General features: G+C 37.5%; 1 protein-coding gene across 1 annotated transcript in view; it reads left to right on the top strand.

The window, feature by feature from the left end:
• CFAP43 (cilia and flagella associated protein 43) overlaps positions 1-20,604 on the top strand; it is a 102,414-nt gene that overhangs the window by 18,055 nt on the left and 63,755 nt on the right. The window contains exons 5-9 of the mRNA XM_061163155.1: positions 2,118-2,268; positions 7,591-7,750; positions 12,162-12,229; positions 13,877-14,008; positions 18,371-18,487. Of these exons, the coding sequence (XP_061019138.1) occupies positions 2,118-2,268; positions 7,591-7,750; positions 12,162-12,229; positions 13,877-14,008; positions 18,371-18,487 (628 nt within the window). The remainder of the gene's footprint in view (positions 1-2,117; positions 2,269-7,590; positions 7,751-12,161; positions 12,230-13,876; positions 14,009-18,370; positions 18,488-20,604) is intronic.

Genomic DNA, 20,604 nt, shown 5'->3' with positions numbered 1-20,604 from the left:
CCAACGTCCTGGTGATAGTTGATGATCATGGTACCTTTGTTGAAAAGAGTTTAAAGACTTAAGGTGGTCCTGAGCCTACCATTCTCTCCACACTCCCCAAAGTCAAAGACTAAGGGGACATTGGACATGCACATTCTTGAAGTTGCAGATTTTGAAAACTTGCCTTCTTAAAGAGAAATGTAAAGCTAGTTAATAAAGTTTTCAAACTGGAGAACCCTAAGAGAGACTCTTCTTTCTCCTCAGTATTCTTTATGTCTCAATTTCATTTTTAAGAGAATCCATTGAATAGCCAAATCTGTCTCAGGGCAGAATTGACAACACTGTACCTTTTCATAAAGTGGATAATGCCGCTATCAGATCTTTGCCAGGGCAGGCAAGTAATTTATCACATTTTCTTTTGCTTCCCTTGAATATTCTTCTCTAGTTCTGAATGTTGAGTTGTTCTAAAGAAAATAAAATGAGAGACTAAGTAAGTGGATTGTCCTGGATCAGAAAACAAGCAGGATTTGAAAATACTTAGCTAAGCCTTACATTTGAGTGGTAAATACTATTTTTGCATGATAATTTTTTAAAATTATTCATCATTCATAAAACAGAACCAAAGACGTTTTGAATTTAACACATAAAGCCATGAGTTCTCTAACCTCATCTTTATAACCATATTATAGTTTAAAAGTAAATATATGGTAAATCTGAAAATAAATTCCTGATACCAGAGGTTGTAAAGGTAGCTGAGAATAATCTACATGTATGTTAATTTTGGTCCTTGGGTTTTTATTTGAGTTAGTTACCAATATTTAAAATTTGAGAAATTTCTTATCAATTTTAGATTATGATATTCTCTTGAAATTTTGAAATCAAAATTCTCACAATTCAGCAAACTGTCTTGGTTAGAACTGAGTGGTACCTGCCAGCTTTAGGAGGTGTGTACAGAGAAAAAATTCTTAGATTTTCTGTTTCTTTGTCAGAAAAACCTAGTTCTTCCCTGCTGTGTTTTTCTTCCTCACGAGTCCCCTTTACTGTCACAATGAACACTTCATTTCTCACATTTGTGGAGGAAATTCCCACCCCCCCACCCCCCCATACCAAACAGTTCTCCGTGATACCAGCTGGGTGTTTACGATTCAACTCAATTCTGACACTCTACCCAGAGATAGAACCAGATTCCACAGGCTAAGGGTTCGGTCCTACAAGACTGCCCACCCCCTTCCACTTCAGATGCTAGCTTCAGACTAGGTTGTTACCTGTACTTCGGACTAACCAGCTACAGATTAGAGATTTCAATGACCCACTCCTTGGGTTATATTAATCTGCAAGAACAACTCACAGAACTCAGGACAGCACTTACATTTACTAGTTTATTGAAGGATATGATAAAGGATGCAGATGAGCAGCCAGATGGTGATACATGGGGTGAGGTCTTGGAGGGTCTTGAATGAAGGAATTTCTGTCCCATTTCTGGGAGCTGGTTGGACTGCATCACCCTCCCAGTGTATGTGTTCACCAACCTGGAAGCTCTCCAGACTCCCTACCATTACATGATGAATTATTTGCTCCATTTCTAGCTCCTCTGCTCTCTCTGGAAGATGGGAGTAGAAGCTGAAACTTCCAAGTTTCTAGTCATGGCTTGGTCTTTCTGGTGAGCAGTACCCATTCAGGAGCCTTTCAGGAGCCCACCCAGAATCACCTCAATAGAATAAAAGAAGCCCCTAATGCACTTAGAAATTTATAAGAGTTTCAGGAACTCTGTGCTAGGAAACTAGGTAGAGACCCTATATATATATTTTTCCACTGTCTTATGGGAGGGAAAATACTTTCCCACCTGGTCACACAGCACTAGCCTGACCCCTGACAGCATTCAAGTTTCCAATTTCTGCTTTAGATACTAACTTTTTTGAAAAATCTCTATGTACTTGATTCATGACTGTGTATTACCTGTCCTTTTATGATAAATAGTTTTAAATCTACTCTTTTACTTTTATCTGGTTTCTGTTAGCTTTTTTTTTTTTTAATGAGTTGTAACGCCTCACACTTTGCTTACCACTTATATGAAGTAGTTCCATCAGTGACTAGTTTCTGTTAATCTGATTATTCTGACATCTTTTTTGCCCCTACAGGTCAGTAAAACTGCCTTTGGAAGACGGATCATTTTTTAATGAGACAGATGTCGTTTTTCCCCAGTCGTTGCCCAAGGATCCTATCTATGGACCTGTGCTCCCTGTGTCAGCCATCGCCGGACTCGTGGGTGAAGAGGCAGAAACTTTCAGGGTATTGACCTGGCCCCTCTCCTTGTGTGCCTGTTGGCTTTCATGACCATCCCGTGAGATAGGCAAGATAGAGAGGGTCTTCCTGGTTTTTATTACAGATTAACCCTGGAGACCATGAGAGATGAAGGCTCTGGAGTTCTGAGTTTGAGTGACTAGGAAGATGATGGCCCTTGCTAACTGAAGCAGGAGGCCCAGCTGTGGTTTCAGTGTTGGACATACTGACTTTGGAGTGCTAGGTGGCATCCGGGTGGAGATGCCAGGTGGCATCCAGGTGGAGATGCCAGGTGGAAACGGGCAACGTGGACCTAACGTCAGAGAGAAAGCAGGGCTGGAGACGAAATAAGTTAGAGTCATTACTGCAGAGAGAATAGTGGGAGCATGGAGCATGGGGTGGGGGAATAGGGGTGAGGGAAAGGAGAGAGAGGGTGTCAGGGAAGAGAGCCAGAGAGGAAAATGTCTGCAAAAGACAGGAGGAAGAAGTGGAGTCTGAGGAGGCGCAGTCACAGAAATAGGAGAAAATCCAGGAGAGAATGAGGCCCTGGAAAACAGTGGAAGAAAGTTTCATAAGGGAGTTTGCCAACAGTTACTCTTTTTTTTTTTTTCATTCAACAGATACTTATCAAGCTCCTTGTGTATAACAGTCACAGTTTTAGACAACAGGGTCATGTGGTGACCAACCAGGCATAGGCCTGCCTCTTGGAGCATCCATTCTATTAGGGAGACAGAGACAACGACATCAGTACCAAAAGTAAAGAGATACAGTGAATCGTTGCAAAATGTGGCACATGTTATAACAGGATAAATGGGAGATGGGAGTGGAGGTGAGGGGGAGATCAACAGGCTGCTCAAGGAAGGCCTTTGGAGAGATGACTCTGAAGGACGAGGGGGCTTCCTCCTTCTATAAGCAGGGTAAAGAGTGTTCAGGCAGAGGGAATTGCACGTGTGAAGGCCCTGGGGAGAGAAGAGAATTCAGTACTCTTGAGGAGCTGAGAAGAGAATCCTGTGGCTGGAGCATAGTGAACAGGGAGCTGGGGAGTAAGGCACAGTAATGGTCAAGAAGGAGGCCGGGAGCAGAGAATGACACCTGCAGGGTCTTTGGGATGAAAGTAAGGAGCTGGATTCTGCTGCGCCTCTGGGACCTGCGTTGTGTGAACATGTGTGTGAAAGCTCTAAGCCAAGGAGAGTGGAAGTAGAGATCCCCAAATGCTTCCGACCGCTGCAGAGCGTTCAACTCCGGATGTTTCAAATGGTTCCATGTGATAATTAGTTTATGAAAAATCTCTGGCAAGCAAAATTTGTATGCTTATAGTATTTCTTCTAAAGGATAACTATTATTCGCTTTTCCTGATTACAGAAGATAACTAATTCCTGTTAATAGTACAAGTTTTAGCCTTGGAAATGCAACCACACTCAGCCACAGTGGGGCAGCAAAGTAAAACCAAACATGTCAGCCTTCAAGGTTTACAACTGGAAAATATGTTTCTATGTTTAGTTTTTGATACCAAAGAAGCCACATTTTCAACTATTTCAACCCCATCATTCACCCTGTGTACCAACATCATGGATCCTACATAAAGCATTTAAAACTCAAGCAATTGTTCTTATCATTTAAAAAGTGTCAAGTAAGAGAAAAGTATGCTCTTAGTATTTCCTCTAAAGGATGACAATTATTCACTTTTTCAAATTATAGAAAATAGCTACTTCTTTTAATAGTACAGGAAATGCCTATACTTTTAATAGTACAGAAATGCCTTCTTTAAATACTTAAATATGGAGTTACCATTTTTAAAAAATGCTCATAATAAACAGACATATTTCTTTCCTAGGACTTTTGTAACTCAGTACATTTCAATTTTTTCCTGAAAACAGAAATTTAATATTAAAGTTTGACATCTCTAAATTATACAGGAACTGTTACTAAAGCCATTTATTTTACATTTAAATTAGAAGTCAATTTTGCCACTATTTACTCCTTTCATCTTATAGATAAATAAGGTGAAAAAAATTGCTAACGCATTCAGTAATATCTATACGAGTGAAAGTGTAACTAAACTTAGATCTCAAATGTCTTGATTCTATTCCTTTGAATGAAATTTCTTGTGGCCCAGTACCAATGGCAAAGAAATTAGTAAGGATTTGGCCTATTTAAAGGTCTTAAAAATTGACAAATGTGGATTTTTATAAAATTACAATATTAAATAGTCCCCTTATCTCCGTTATAGCTAACACTAGAAAAGCACACAATAGGTCTTTAAATGGGCCAGCATCACATTACACAACTTATTTGGGGCATTAGAAATGGTATCCAGTAGTAGCACGGGGGAAATCAAAGGCAGATGTTATCTGGGCAGAAATTGGATCCAAGATAGTGAATTTAATCTGACGTGTCCAGTTTTCTTTTTCCATCAACCTTGAAAAACATTGCTAAATTGAAATTCCTCTTAAAGCTGAAGTATTCTGACACATGTTCAGATGCTTATATTTTCTAAAGCAATATTAAGTTGGGCTTGAGTATTTCATGTTTGGTCTTCAAGTGATCAAAATGTTTGATTCCAGAGGACTGAGCAAGCATATGGTGTTACTAACAAATACTTTTAAACACTGTCGGCACCTTTTCTTTGAAAATTTTCAGTTTCCATAATTGAAAATTATTCTTTCTGCTTACACCATGTAATATCACATTCATTTTTAAATGGCACAGAACATATTTATTGATGAAAGAAAATAATAGGAAGACAAGCCCAGGTTTATCTTAAATAAAACTGCACACAGTACTAGTTTAATATACTAAAGCAAGAAAATTCAAAGTTTTAATCCTCACCCTCTGAGGCATATATGTTCACTAACATTATGAGAACCAGATATGTGTGGTTTTTAAAAGATTTTTCAAGTTCATTGCCATACTAGGAAAGAGTCTTTCTTTTTGTGATTTATAGTCAAATGTCATCAAGATAACCAGGCAACTTTTAATTATGATGATTAAATAATGGTAGTCAGTAACTCTTTTCCCTATGAGTCAAATCTCAGTTAGATACCACAAAAATGTCATTGATCAGCAATAGTTTAATCCTTTTGAATGATTTTGTCCCTTTTTTTATGCCCACTGGGTGGCCAATTTGTGACTCAAGTTTTATTTTCTTAGGATCCAAGGCTATGAGGGCATGAAATAGACCAATCATACATTAAAGATGACAAGATGACCTATCCTTTTAAAAGCTTACAATGAGAAGCGCTTCTATACACAAAGCACTTCTGCTTTCATATTTCATGGTCCACCTCAAATGACAATTCTCTCTCTGTCCACTTCCTTCACTCCATCAGGAAGAACAAATTGCTTTCTTGTAGGTTCTCTTGTAATATTTAAATATGTTTCTGAAAAAACAACCAAAAACAAAAACAAAATAAATAAATACATTTCTGCTATAGACTACCATGTTTTCTGATTCTGATGTTTGTTGATACTACTTCTCCCTCAATAGGCGATTGTCCTATTGAGAAGAGGGATAATCTTATCAGTACAAGAGATCTCTCTGGTACAATACATGGTATATAATCAACACCCAGTAAATGTTTGTGGAAATACTAATTATGCAAAAATTTGTATCAGTTGGGAATCCAGTAGAATAATTACTTTGGCAGGGCTACACCTGCTTTACCTTTCCTAAATTAAAGAGCAGTATATGCTATTTAAATAATTGAGTATTTATTACAATGGTGACCTGCATTATCAAGAGTTTTGAATGGAAAAAATGGCTATTTATATGGGTTTACTATATTCCCCAACCATGAGAACTATTCCAACTTCCGCAGCTTTATTTTTCTCTAACAGCACTTTCAACACATAATATTTTATTTATGTGTATATATATATATAATTTTTTTTTCCTTAATTTCTTTTTGTTCTATTTTCCCTCACCAGGATTAAGGCCCATGAGGATAGATTTGTTTGTTTGTTTATTTTGTTTTGTTCTTTGCTGCATCCCTGTGCTTAGAACAGTGCATGATATGTAAATATTTGGTAGATGAGTGAATAAATGAATGAAATAAATATGAATCACTCAAAGAATATAAGAATTCTATTAATTTGGCCATTAGCTTATTAAAAAGGTTTTCTGTTCCTATGGCTATAAGGATGCCTAAAGAAAACAAAGACGTTATGTTGTAGCTAATGCAATTCTAAATAATAGTATAGCATTAAAAAAAAAACCTCAGATAGTACTAAATGTTTTGTTATAAACAAATATGTAAATAGATAAATAAAAGTAAAGTGTAGTATGTTTGACTTGTTTAAATAGAAAGGGAAAAAATGTCATGTTATGTTACTTTATAGTACCCTGAATTCAGAATCTTAATCAGTGCTCTGGGGGGCAGAGGTGAGGGCACGTGTCCAAAATATTTTACCTCTGAGAATATAACCAGGTGGTCCAGAACTTACAAGGAGGCCTGCTTTGTGTGGACATAAAGAGGGAGTGGCCTCTCCCCTGCTGGACGGAGTGTTTAAAGCTACAGGGGACATAGCACTGAGATATTATCATCTAAGGCAGAGATCAGCAAACTATCACCTGCCTTTATGTGACTTCAAGCAAGCTAAGACAATTCTTTTACATTTTTTTAAAGTGTTTAAAAAAAAAAGAAAGGGATATAACAGAGACCTATGTGGTCCACAAAGCTTCTTTTTTACCTAGTCCTTTACAGGAAAAATTTGCCATAGACCCTTAGTTTTAGTTCCCAAAGCCAGTTTTTCTTCTAGGTACAGTCCATAGATTTTTGCATTTCTCTCTGAGTTTTCCATGGAAGCAAAGTCAGGTAGGATGTTTCATGAAGTAGAGAGGCCTTGAGAACCAGACCAGGGGTCCTCTTCTCATTCTCCATTACAGAGAACTAAGCAGAGGGTTGAGGCCAACCACTCCATAGAAAAATCACATTCATGCCCCCTGCCATGAACCAGGAGAGAAAAGGTTGACCCAAATCTTCCTCAAATGGGGTGATTTTAGCTAAACAATGGCTTGCTTAGATCCAAGATATCAAAAAGTCCACCAAGAAACAGCGTACAAATTATTACTCAAGACTTTTGCAAAAAACCTACGATACTAGAACTCTCAATGTGCTGGCAAAAACCCCTAATATTTGGGGAATTAATATGCAGGGAGAGAGATGGAGCAGGAAGAAGTTCGTTTAGCTCTGGGTAAAGGGCAGGACCAATAAACACATGTAGACACATATTAATTTGTTTTCATCTTGGAAGTTGTTTTTGCTGAGTATTTCTCTGGCTCTTAAGCCATGACTGTTGTCTTAACACACGGTTTTAAATCTTTTCTTGAAGCCTAAAGACGATCTGTATGCTTTGCTTCACCCGACTATGCACTGCTGGACTCCAACAAGTGACCTATACATTGGCTGTGAAGAGGGTCACCTTTTAATGGTTAATGGAGAAAACTTGAAGGTAACTGTGCTTAATAAGATAGAAGACGGACCACCAAGGGGTAAGGAACTGCTTTGCTTCATCTTCCCAGAAGTGTAGCCATTGGTGATGGTTTTGCACTTGACAATGGATGTTTTATTCCGTATTTTTCTCTTTCTAGAGACATCTTTGATTCCTCCTTCTTCCTTATCCTCTAGTTAGTTACCAAGTCCTCTGGGTGTTTCTTTTAGCTACCTATATTAAGTGTTCTATGCTCTAGACTTCCTACTCTCACTCTATATACATATTTCACATAATCCTTAAAACCAGTTCATAAGGAAATACATCTTCATGATATAGATGAAGAAATAGAGGCATTAAGAACTTAAGAAACATGCCCAAATTCACATAACTAGTAAACTATAGAGCTGACACCTGAACCCAGACAATAAGACTTCAGAGTCCAAGTTCTTACTATGCTGTATCCTTCCGCATACATAGGTGCTCAGTTGCTCAGTTCTGTCCGACTCTTTGTGACCCCGTGGACTGTAGTCCACCAGAGTCCTCTGCCCATGAAATCTTCCAGGCAAGCATACCAGAGTGGGCTGCCATTTCTTACTTCATGGTGTCTTCCCCACCCAGGGATCAGACCTGCATTTCTTGCCTCTCCTGCATTCGCAGGCAGATTCTTTACCACAAGCGCCACCTGGGAAGCCCTCCTCATAATATGCCTGTTTAATCAGCTAATATGCCCTTCCCTGACTTCCACAGTAACTCTTTCTCCACGAGACCTTCCTTTAGGACCAACCGCCATCTTGAAAATTACTTTCCATTGCCTCACTAGCATTCCTGGGAGAATCTGACCTGTTCTCATTAGATCAAGTGTCCACTCCTGGTCCCATCAGAGTTGGCCTGGGTCAGAGAAGCCAATATCACCTTGTGTGAAGTTACATGTAGACACTTTGAGAAGGGAGTCTCACCAGGCAAGTTCTTCAACCTGACCAATGCACTTTCCACTCTAATTCTTCTTATTCTTTCACACCTTGATTTCTGCAGCAACCATAGAACTGATCTCATTGAGCTTAATCCATAGTTGACCCAAACCAAGCATGCCATCCCTGCCAAACTGCCCTTCTTGAAGACAGTTTTCCACATTTAACTCAAGGACGACTATGGCTTAATTTCAAGCTGTCTCTGATCTTTTCTTACCTGCGCCATTAATATTATTTCTGACTACTCCCTAGTGTGAGTTTTCTGATCTAGCCAGTCATTTCTTCCCATCATTTCACAGACATTTCACAGCCGGCTCGTTCCCTTGTCACCTTTCACTCTGAATCCTCCAGTTTCCAGCTCAAACACCACATCCTACAGCAAGTCTTCTGCATCTATACGTCTTCATACACTCCCTCTCCTGTTCCCTGACTCACACTCCACTGTGAAAGTGAAGCCATTAGGTTCCTACCCCAGCCTGCCACACTCCCCCACCTCACTCTTCCCATTGCTCTCATCTGTACTCTCCAGGCCTGGGCCACCCTCTGATCTCATGCTTACAATGCCATCCCTCAGCTCTCTAAAAAATAAGTCTTCTGGCCTGTCATTCCAGTTTCAGCTTTCCCAGTTGAGCCTCACAGAAGTTCTCATCATTCCTATACTCTCTCTAAATTCTGCCTGCTGGCATTGGCAGTTACCTTTGTCTATGATGCCATGTCTTTCTCTCTACCTAGTGAAATTATCCATTGTGGAGCCTCTGTATCCTCACCCCAACCTACAGGCAAACTCAGATGCCCCATCTAGGGTTCCATCAAACTCACGTCTTTGTTAGAGCCTCATCCTCTGCTGTTATCAAAATGTAATGCCTCCTGTGCCTGACTGTCCTTCCCAGTCAGTCAGTTTAGTCATTCAGTCATGTCTGACTTTTTGCGACCCCATGCACGCCAGGCCTCCTTGTCCATCACCAACTCCCAGAGTTTGGTCATACTCATGTCCATTGAGTCAGTGATGCCATCCAACCATCTCATCCTCTGTCGTCGCCTTCTCCTCCTGCCTTCAATCTTTCCCAGCATCAGGATCTTTTCAAATGAGTCAGCTCTTCATATCAGGTGGCCAAAGTATTGGAGTTTCAGCTTCAACATCAGTCCTTCCAATGAATATTCAGGACTAATCTCCTTTAGGATGGACTGGTTGGATCTTCTTTTAGTCCAAGGGACTCTCAAGAGTCTTCTCCAACACCGCAGTTCAAAAGTATCAATTCTTCGGCACTCAGCTTTGTTTATAGTCCAATTCTCACATCCATACATGACTACTGGAAAAACCATAGCTTTGACTAGATGGACCTTTGTTGGCAAAGTAATGTCTCTGCTTTTTAATATGCTGTCTAGGTTGGTCATAGCTTTTCTTCCAAGGAGCAAGCATCTTTTAATTTCATGGCTGCCAGTCACCATTTGCAGTTATTTTGGAGCCCCCCCCAAATAAAGTCTGTCACTGTTTCCATTGTTTCCCCATCTATTTGCCATTAAGTGATGGGACTGGATGCCATGATCTTAGTTTTCTGAATGTTGATTTTTTAAGCCAGCTTTTTCACTCTCCTCTTTCACTTTCATCAAGAGGCTGTTTAGTTCTTCTTCACTTTCTGGCATAAGGGTGGTATCATCTGCATATCTGAGGTTACTGATATTTCTCCCAGCAATCTTGATTCCAGCTTGTGCTTCATCCAGCCCAGCATTTTGCATGATGTACTCTGCATATAAGTTAAATAAGACTGTCTTTCCCACTAATCATCAACTCTGAAGTTAGGAACAGTGACTTCAACTTTGGCTCTATAGTTTAATCCCAGAGATTGCTATAGAGTAAATTGGCACCTCTTTGTGTTTGTAAAGTGAATTATAAAACAATATTTCTCATCTCCAAATTCCTATTTTGCGATGTTTTATACAATTTAGGACTTAGTTGTATATAGTCTTTTTTTTTAACCAAACCGTACAGCATATGGGCTCTTAGTTCCCCCATCAAAGATCAAACCTGCACCCCTTGCAGTGAAAGTTGAGCGTCTTAATTACTGGACCTCCAGGGGAGTCCCTGTACTTGGTCTTTTATTGCTCACTAATATCATCCTATATACTATTTCTTATCATTTTCACGATACATACATTAAAATACTTCCAAATAAATGTTTTCTATCTTCTACAACGTGGAGGACATTGGTACCTTTAAGTTGATATAGGTGGCAAATATATAATCTCATAATCAACAGCCTCAAGGTATTTATATTTTATTAAAGAGACTAAGACAAGTCGACAAATATTTGCAGCCAGAAAAATCAAGATGTGAAGAAAGTGTCATAAAGTGCTATGGGAATTCAGATGAGGGAAAAATGCCAAATTAAGTCATGTTGTAGGTGACATTTGAAATAGCCCTTAAAGGATAGGTTCACAGGCAGAGATGAGGGTAGGTGAAATTTTGGACAATGGTATCTGTGTAAACAAGAAAACATGGGAAAGGTTGAGAAACAAGATGTCCAGTTTGTCTGGAGCGTCAAGTGTTATGCAGAAAAGTGGGAATAAAGGGATATCTACATGATATCACATCTGACCTTGAATGTCTAACTAAGGTGTTTATACCTAATCCTTCTGATAGTGGAATAACATCAACTCCTGAGTGGAGATGTACCCCAGTTGGAACTGTGCTTGCGGACATAAATTATCCACAGTTTAGGAAAGGAGTAGCTATAAGCAGCAGGCATCTAAACTAGGCTGGAGTCATAGCAATGACTGGTGGCAGCTGGATTAAAGAGAAGAAACTACTGGGAGGTGAACAGTCTTTGGAGGAAAGGGCACTATGCGTCTTAGCATCTGGCAAAATGCTGAGCAGGTAGTAGGCAATGAATAAAAGTCTGGCAGGTGTCTCTGAGCCTTTGCTCTCGTAGTTCTTGCAGTTTATCTACATAAAAGCTAGTGTGCTTTTTGTGACTTTCCCCCAGGAAAGTATTTTATTAATAACAAAGATCTTATAAACCTTTTTTTATTTTTACTTTTTAAAATCCACTATGTTTTATTTATTGAGGTACAAATTTACATGCCATAAAATATGCAAACCTTAAGTATACAGCTTAATAATGATATAGTTTTTGTCTTTTTTTCCCCTGGCCTCTTAAAATCTCTGATAATTTCTTTCCTTAAAAAAGGAAATATATTTACTATATAATTCCACAATGTTACCCCCATAGATCTGATGATACAGAACATAAAAAAAAATAACAACTTGTGTGATTTATCATTAATCATTAATTTATCATTATCATCAGTAATCATTGCAAAGCAGCTTTTATTCTTTATTGTTTGAGAGGCATCATAGCACACATATTCTGATAGAAAGTTGATCTGTAGAAACAGGAATTACAAAGAAATGAATAGTCCTAGTAAAGCAGGTGAGACCAATTACTCTGTATGGCAGTTTTAATTATGTGTCCTGTTTTACTTTGTTTTTCTTTCCCAAAGTTGAAAGAAATCTTATCAGTCCAGTCACCATGGCGTATCAGAAGGGAGGCGTGCTTGCTTCTGGAATTGTAATGTATTTTTTCTTCAAAATTAACTGCTTTCAAGAAAACATATAAACACCTGAGGCTAACACAATGTTGTAAATTAACTATACTTCAATTAAAAATGGTTAAAAATATTTCAAATAGAAAAAGAAAATATACAAAATTTCTATTTGCTGCCTTTTACTATGATGAGCCATAATATGTGATATCAAGTTCTGTCAGTTTATTAATTAAAATTCTTTTTTTAGGGGATGCTATTGTAAAACTTTTTATTACAAATAATATATATGTATACAAAATTATAGAAAACATTATAGTCAACTATCATATGTCTGGCTTGTTGCAAATAAACAAAAGTCAAATTAAAAAATCCACCACCCCAAAGCATACACACACACACACACTCAAAGGAGTTAAGTCTTCCAGAGTTCACGAACCAATAAGTGGAAGAAGCTGGAAATTGAACCCAGCATGGTAAACTCCAAAGTCCTTTCTCTCATTTTTTAGGGCACACAGCTTCAGTAAGTAAGAAAAGGGGCCAGACCATGTTACTTTTCCATGTGGTTATAATCAATGCTAAGGTTTGAAGCCGACCTACACTAAAATCTCTGGTCTACTAGTAGCTGTCTCAAACCACTGTTAGCTTTGTCTCTTCTTTTGCCACAGATCACACCTCTAGGAACCTAAGGGCAGCTGCAAAATGCTGTCAGAATGAAAGCTCCACCAACAGGAAGCAGTCTGGAGCTCATAAACCTACATTTATTTAGCTCATAATCTCCTCTCCCCAACCTTGCAATGGACTACCTCCTTCTACATTTAGTCTGCATTTGTCCTTCTCAAGTCACCCTTGGTGGTTTGTTTGTTTTTTTTTTTAATCTAGTTTAAAGGAAAGCTTGGAGCATCTGCTCTGGTGAGGGATGGAGAGTGATGCCTGTTCTTTCCCCAGGTCCCAAGTCTGAACCAAGCCATCTCACAAATACTTCCTCTTAGTCATTAGGGGGTCTAATCTAGAAATGATGGCTGAGTTTGCCCAAAATCTTTTCATTACTGTAAAAATAACTTAAGTTCTTCTTGAAAGTAGTTAAATTAACCTAAAACTGTTTACAACTTACCGATCAATATTTAACCAACCCATTTTTACTGGATACTTGCCCTGTTTCTAGCACTGTGTGAAAAACTAGAAAGGAGACTACAAAGGAAATAAACAGCACACTGCCTACCTTTGAGTCATTTAGAGATTTAAGAAATGCACACAGTAATGATTAAAGAACATACATTAAGGCTAAGGCCCTTTGAAGTAAGGAGACTGCTGAATACCAGCCACACAGTAAACTCTGCCTCATCTACCCCATGTCCATTATCATGAAGAATGTGGTAAAGTGATAAATACTAAAGAAGTTCAAAGAAAGGGGAGATTAGTAAAATTTTAGGTAATTGAAAAATGTGTCAGAAAAAAAGATAAAAATTTAAAAAGACCAGGAAACATGGTTAAAAATTGGCTAAATAAAGGTAAGAAGACAGAGCATTCCAGATAATGTAAACATAGATGATGTTTCCAAAAATGAACAGTAGATGCTAATCAATAAATCTTAGCTGATTTGATTAGGAAAGTATACTATGCATGGACTAAGACTAATTTTCTTTATTTATCTCATTGCTTTTGGTTTCTAGGATGGCTTTGTGTATTCTTTACTTATTAAAGATGCAGATTATAAAGTAGAGGATTTTCTTGAGGTTGAAAGGCCGGTGGAACATTTGATGTTTTCTCCTAGTTACAGAATGTTGCTGATTCAGACAGACAAGGTATGCTAGATGTTGATTCCTTGATAAATTTTCAGATATTATTATTATCATCATTGCATGACAGGAATGAAGGGCAGAATGTACTGCATAATGATCCATTACTAGTCAGGACTCTTTAGCTTGCAAATGAAAAATCAGCCAATTTAAAAGTCCAGGCAACACTTGAGTGTTTGTTTTCTTCTTTTTGTTTTATATATAACTGAAAGCAAGCAAGGAATTGATAGAAATCTGGGCGCCCCCATGTTGCTACTAGCCTTGTTTTTCTGCCATGTCTTAGCTCTGTTTCCTCTCTACTTCCTCCCTTTCTATGAAGATGGTGTCAAAAGAACCTCCTGAAACCCAGTTTTATATTTTTATCCTCTTGGTGACCTTAGTAGAAAGATACCAGTTGGGAAAAAAATGTCCTGTAACCTGGACTTATTGTACTAACTTGGGTCACCTTTCTACCCCTGGGTCAATTACTATGTCCAGAGGGATTCTAAACTCTCATTGACCAGGCCTAGATCACATGTCTAACCTTGGAGCCTAGGTAGAGTCATCTTGGTTTAGTTCAGTTCAGTCACTCAGTCATGTCCAACTCTTTGCGACCCCATGGACGGCAGCACACCAGGCCTCCCTGTTCATCACCAACTCCCTGAGTTGACTCAAACTCATGCCCATTGAGTCGGTGATGCCATCCAACCATCTCATCCTCTGTCATCTACTCAAACATAAACTGAGATTGTGGTAATGGGTGGTTCTCTAAGGAGAGTATAGATTCTGTAAGAGAAGAAGGGAGGGAAATAAATGCAGAATAAAATCAAATGCCCACATGAATTATACTGTTAGGAAGACTCCTAAGACAGGATTAGCAGTTTATATGTTGGGCAAAGATTTTAGATAAATTACAAGTAAAATTGAATGATTTTTTGCCTAAAAGAAATTAAAACTGACATATGGAAAGACTTAAGTTTCTGTAATTACCAGAAGTTAAAACAACTGTGTTAATGAGGTTTTAATAAATGAAAAACTTGAAGTATCTATAGAGGACAGAAAACAATAAAAAATGTAACCTAAGAGAAGGGAGAAAGACACAAATGGAAATCATACAAAAGAAAAATATACTTACAAAGTAAAAATTAAATGAATATGTCTGACAGAAGACAGGATGCAGCCAAAGAGAGAGACTAGATGAGGATAGATTGGAAGAAGTTATTCAGAATGTACCCAAGAGATTAAAGTATAGGATTATAGAAGGGAGGTAAGAGAAATGAATGACATAGTGAAAAGATCTAACATGTATTTGATTGGAATTCCAAAGAGGAGAGTCAGACAGAAGCAATATTTAAGGAGATATTTTCCAGAACTGATTAAAGACATGCATTTACAGCTTCAGGAGACGCAGTGAATCCCAAGCAGGATACATTAAAAAGATATACACACCTAGACTTAACAGTGTGAAGTTGTTGAAAACTAAAGACAAAGATTAAATCTTAAAAGTGGTCAGAGAGAAAACCAGATTATTTCAAGGGACTTTCAATGAGGCTAACAGCTGACTTCTTTGGAAGTAATATAAGTAAGAAAGAGTAGAATGATATCTTTCATGTAGTGCAGGGGTCAGCAAACTGTGGACCCATGGGTCAAAACCAGCCTCCTGCTTGTTTCTGTAAATAAAGTTTTATTGGAACACAGTCAGACCCACTTGTTTATGTATTGTCTATGGCTGCTTTCACACTGCAGTGGTAGTATTAAGTAGTTTTGAGAGACTACATGGCCTGCAAAGCCTAAAATATTTATTGGTTGTCCCTTTATAGAAAGAGCTTGCTGACCCCCGATTTAGTGAAATAAGGTTACTATCACTGAGTTTTATACCCAGGGAAAATACTTTTCAGTATAGAGACATTTTAGTATAAATGACATTTCAGTATAAGTGACATTTTTAGAAATGAGCATTTGTTAGTATGTCATCACTAGAGAAAATTCTAAAAAATGTACTTCAGGCAGAAGGAAAATGAGCCCAGATGGAAAGACTGTGATGCAAAAAGAATGAAGAGCAGCAGTAAATGTGTGGAGAAATGTAAGTGAAGACTGACTGTATAAAACAACAAAAATAATGTGAGGTTGGAGGGAAAGGAGTATGCTGTGTGCTTAGTCGCTCAGCTATGTCTGACTCTGCAACCCTTTGGACTGCAGCCCACCAGTCTCCTCTGTCCATGGGGTTTTTCAGGCAAGAATATTAGAGCAGGTTGCCATTTCCTTCTCCAGGGGATCATCCAGACTCAGGGATCAAAACTGAGTCTCCTGCATTGGCAGGTGGATTCTTTTACCTGCTGAGAGAATAAAGGTTTTAAGTTCTTCTGATGTTTATAAATTAAGTATACGTGTTCTGACCTGTAAGGTAACCATAAAAGAACTGAAACATCAGATGAAATTTCCACATAATAGAGGGGCAAAGTGGAAGTGTTAAAGAAAGCAACCCAAAACAAGGTAAGAAAAGAGAAGAAAAGATACACAAACAACTGAGAAGAAAATAGGAAGCATGAATTAAAGTGTAATGTTTAATCTCAAATATACTAGTAATTACAATTAAAGCAAAACAGAATAGTTGATCTAGTTAAAAGGCAAAGATTAGCATATTTGATTTAAAAAAAGCCAAACCTAACTATGCACTGTTTTCAAGTGACATATCTAAAGCATAAGATTGAAAGTAAATTTTTAAAAATATAGTAACATTGAAAGCAAATTAAAAATTGAAAGTAAATAAAAAGATAGGAAAAGATATATCATGCGAACATTAACCAAAAGAAAGCCTTTGGAGATATATTAATATTAGACAAAATAGCCTTTTGGGCAAAAATCATTCCAAAGGATAAATGAGTTTATTAATATTTTAGAATAGTAAAAGGTTAAATTTGCTAGAAGTCTATAAACTTTTAAGATATATATGTACCAAATAACATAGCTTCAAAATACGTAAAGCAAAACATGACAAAATGACAAGGGAAAGCAAAGTCCTGACCTCAACAGATTTTAATATACTTTTCTCAGTACTTAATAGAATAAACGTGTGTACTTAACACAGTGGCCAAGGTGAAGCATCTCTACTACTCGGAGCCCTCCAGTGATTGTGTTATTCTGAGTAAAAGCCAAAATCCTCACTATGCTTTACAAGGCTCTTCATGATGTGGACTGTGCTCCCCACCCTGGCCTTATATCCCACTGGTCTTCTTGTTCACCCTGCTTCGGTCATGCTGGCCATCATGTAAGCTTTTTGTACTCACCAGGCGTGCTCCTCCCTCAGAGTGCGTTGGCTGTTCCTTCTGTCTGGAATGCCTTCCCCACAGAGTCCACATGAATACCTTCCTCATTTCCTTCAAGTCTTTTCTCTAAACTCACCTTCTCAGTAAAGCGTTTCTTGGACACTCAGGTTTGAAGTCTACCCTCTTCTTTTGCCATGTCATATCCTCTTTCTCTGCTTTTTTCTTTCTTTCTACAATTATTGCCTTTAACTTATAATATATATTATTTAGATATCTTATTTATTGACTGAATCCCCCAGTAGAATGTAAGCATGAAGGCAGGGAATTTTTGTCTGTCCTGTCCTCTGATGTAGCCCCCACATCCAGAGCTGTGTCTGGCACAGTGTGTCCACTCCATATTTGTTGAAGGAATGAATGAAAGGTAAAATCAGAAAATACCTACCAAATTTTAGACTTTACAGAGTTGTGGTTTTTTTTACATAAACAAGAATAAAAACATTCATGTTTAACTCAAGTAAACTTGAAGAACTTGTGATCAGTTTAAAGCAGACTTCTTATTGCTAGTAACCATACCGTAGTATAGTTACTTGGCAGAGATGCATAAGGTACAGGGTAGATTTTTTTTTTTTTTTGGAGAGGTGAATTTGAAAATGATAAACAAGTTTTAAAGTAACAGCTTCAGACACACCTCTACAAGTTTCACAAGAGTTTATTTAAAAGTTTCATTAGTACCCATCATGGTCTAGTATGTGATAGAATTTAGTTCATCTTAACAACTTTTTTGGTTTTCCACATTCTTCAAACTTTCAGCATAAATAGACATAATTCTTGAAGTCAGGAAAAAGTGCTTCATTATGTTTTGTAATCTAAAAAACAGATGCCTAGAAATGGAGAAAAGAAGTCTTATTTATTGAATATTTTAATTGATGAGTGAATGCAAGAATCAATAAAACAAATATTTAGATTTTAAGCTCCTCAAGGTCAGGGCCTTACTGAGTTTCTCTCTACTTTCCCATCACATTTCCCACACAGTGTCTTGTTTATAGTAAACATTTAATAACTATTTGTTCAACAGAACATGCAACAATTGCATTATTTTTTTTCTTTTTTGGTATATTTACAGGGGTCTGTTTTTATTTATACTTTTGGTGAGGAGCCAACCTTTGAAAAAGTCCTAGAGGCTTGTGATGGGAAATTTCAGGCAACAGACTTTATCACACCTGGAAATGAATACTGCATGGTAAGGAATATTGTTTTGTTCCACGATAGGATTTAAGGATGAGATTTGGAAGTTCACGTGCAACCTGTTGCAAATAGGAAGCAGAGTGTACTCTTGAAGATGCGGTAGAAATGCCAGCCACTTCCATCATCAGATCTACTCCCCAGTTAAAATGACATCATCACATTGTGACTTCATAATATTAAGTCTCTGAACATGACCAAAGCAATTAAAATCTTAAGAGCCATCCTGTTTGTATTCACCATCCAAGCTTTCCAAGCCATATCTTTAAATACATTCATTTAGTGAGTTGTCAACACTCATTAAACTATTAGTGTTTACCCTTTTTCAGGGTGATCCAGCCCCATCTGAAAATGACAATGAAATAGTTGCCATGTGTAAAACATGTATTCAGTCTACTTTAAAAAAAAAACCCACCCTCTACATTTAGAGAAGAAAAATTTTTTCTAATGTTTAATAGCTTACCTTTAGTTGATCTCAAGAAGTATAATTCACATTCCATATGATTCATCAGCAAATCCATTAAGATTTTGGGAGTTCTAGCAAATATTAATAAAAAAGATACATAAACCATGGAATAGGTAACACTTAAGAGTTCTTCCAGTCATCAGATTCTGATTATATGCTTTTCCTTCCAGATATTCTCTGATAAGAATTAAATTAAATAAAAATTTAATATAAGATTTTCATGTTTAGAATTTAGATACTTTATCCACAACATCATGTACTCACTTCCTCGTATTTAAGAAACAGAATTTAAACTGTATCACATTGCAGTTATTTTAAAATGTTTTCAGTCTTGATCCTGTGAAAGAAGAAAAATGAACAAGATGAACTTTGAGTTTCCAGTCTAGCATGTAAAGAACCTTACAACAGGGGGAAAGAAAAGCTGAATAAACTTAAAATCAACCATTACTCTCAGACCCATCAGAGAATTGGGGTCATAGGGGAAACCACTGCCCCCAAAATTATAGAGACAGACAGGCAGATGTAAAGAATCATAGCTTACTGGAGCAGATACCCAGAAGTAGAAACCAGCCCTGGAGCCAGTACCCAGGGGGATTACAGTGGGAGAATCTGCACATCTCAGACCAAAAACAAGGACACTAGAGGCAATTTTAGTTTCTGACACATTCAGCTACAGCAGACAAGAAACATAGTCTAACTCCTAGCCAGATAAACATAAAACCCCATATTACAGCCTACTTAATTCATATCCTTTTACCCAGTACATCATGTCCAGCTTTTAACAAAAATTATAAGGCATACTAAAAGGCGGTAACAGTTAGAAGATACAGAGAAAGCATCAGAATCAGACTCAGATGTCGTTGTATCTGAAAATAATTACAAAGATGATGTAATTTATCAGGCCAGAAATTTAAAACAACTATGATTAATATACTAAGGGGTCTTATAAAAACAGTGGGCAATGTGAAAGAATGATTGGAAAATATAAGTAGAGATATGGAAACACAAAGAAAATAAGAAATATTAGAAATATAAAACACTGTAACAGAAATAAAGAATGACTTTGGTGGGCTCATCAATAGACTGAATAGACTGCAGAGGAAAGAATCAATAAGCTTGAAGAAATGTCAGTAGAACCTTCAACACTGAAATTCAAAAAGAAAAAAGAATGAAAAAGAACAGAATATCCAAGAACATGGGACAATTATAAAAGGTATAGCATACACATAATAGGAATACCAGGAGAAGAAAGGAAGGAAGGAACAGAGGAAATGTTTGAAGTAATAATGGCTGAGAATTTTTCAAAATTAATGTCAGACACCAAACTACAGATCTGGGAAGCTCAGAGAACACTAGAAAGATAAATACCAAAAAAATTTATACCAACATATATTAAGTGAAGAAGAACTAAAGAGTCTCTTGATGAAAGTGGAAAAGGAGAATGAAAAAGTTGGCTTAAAACTCAACATTCAGAAAACTAAGATCATGGCATCCAGTCCCATCACTTCATGGCAAATAGATGGGGAAACAATGGAAACAGTGACAGACTTTATTTTGGGGGGCTCCAAAATCACTGCAGATGGTGACTGGCAGTCATGAAATTAAAAGATGCTTGCTCCTTGGAAGAAAAGCTATGACCAACCTAGACA

This window comes from Dama dama, chromosome 15 (genome assembly GCF_033118175.1).
Source record: "Dama dama isolate Ldn47 chromosome 15, ASM3311817v1, whole genome shotgun sequence".
NCBI classification, from domain to species: domain Eukaryota; kingdom Metazoa; phylum Chordata; class Mammalia; order Artiodactyla; family Cervidae; genus Dama; species Dama dama.
Note: the sequence above shows the minus strand (reverse complement) of the source record. Positions and strands in the feature narration are given on the sequence as shown.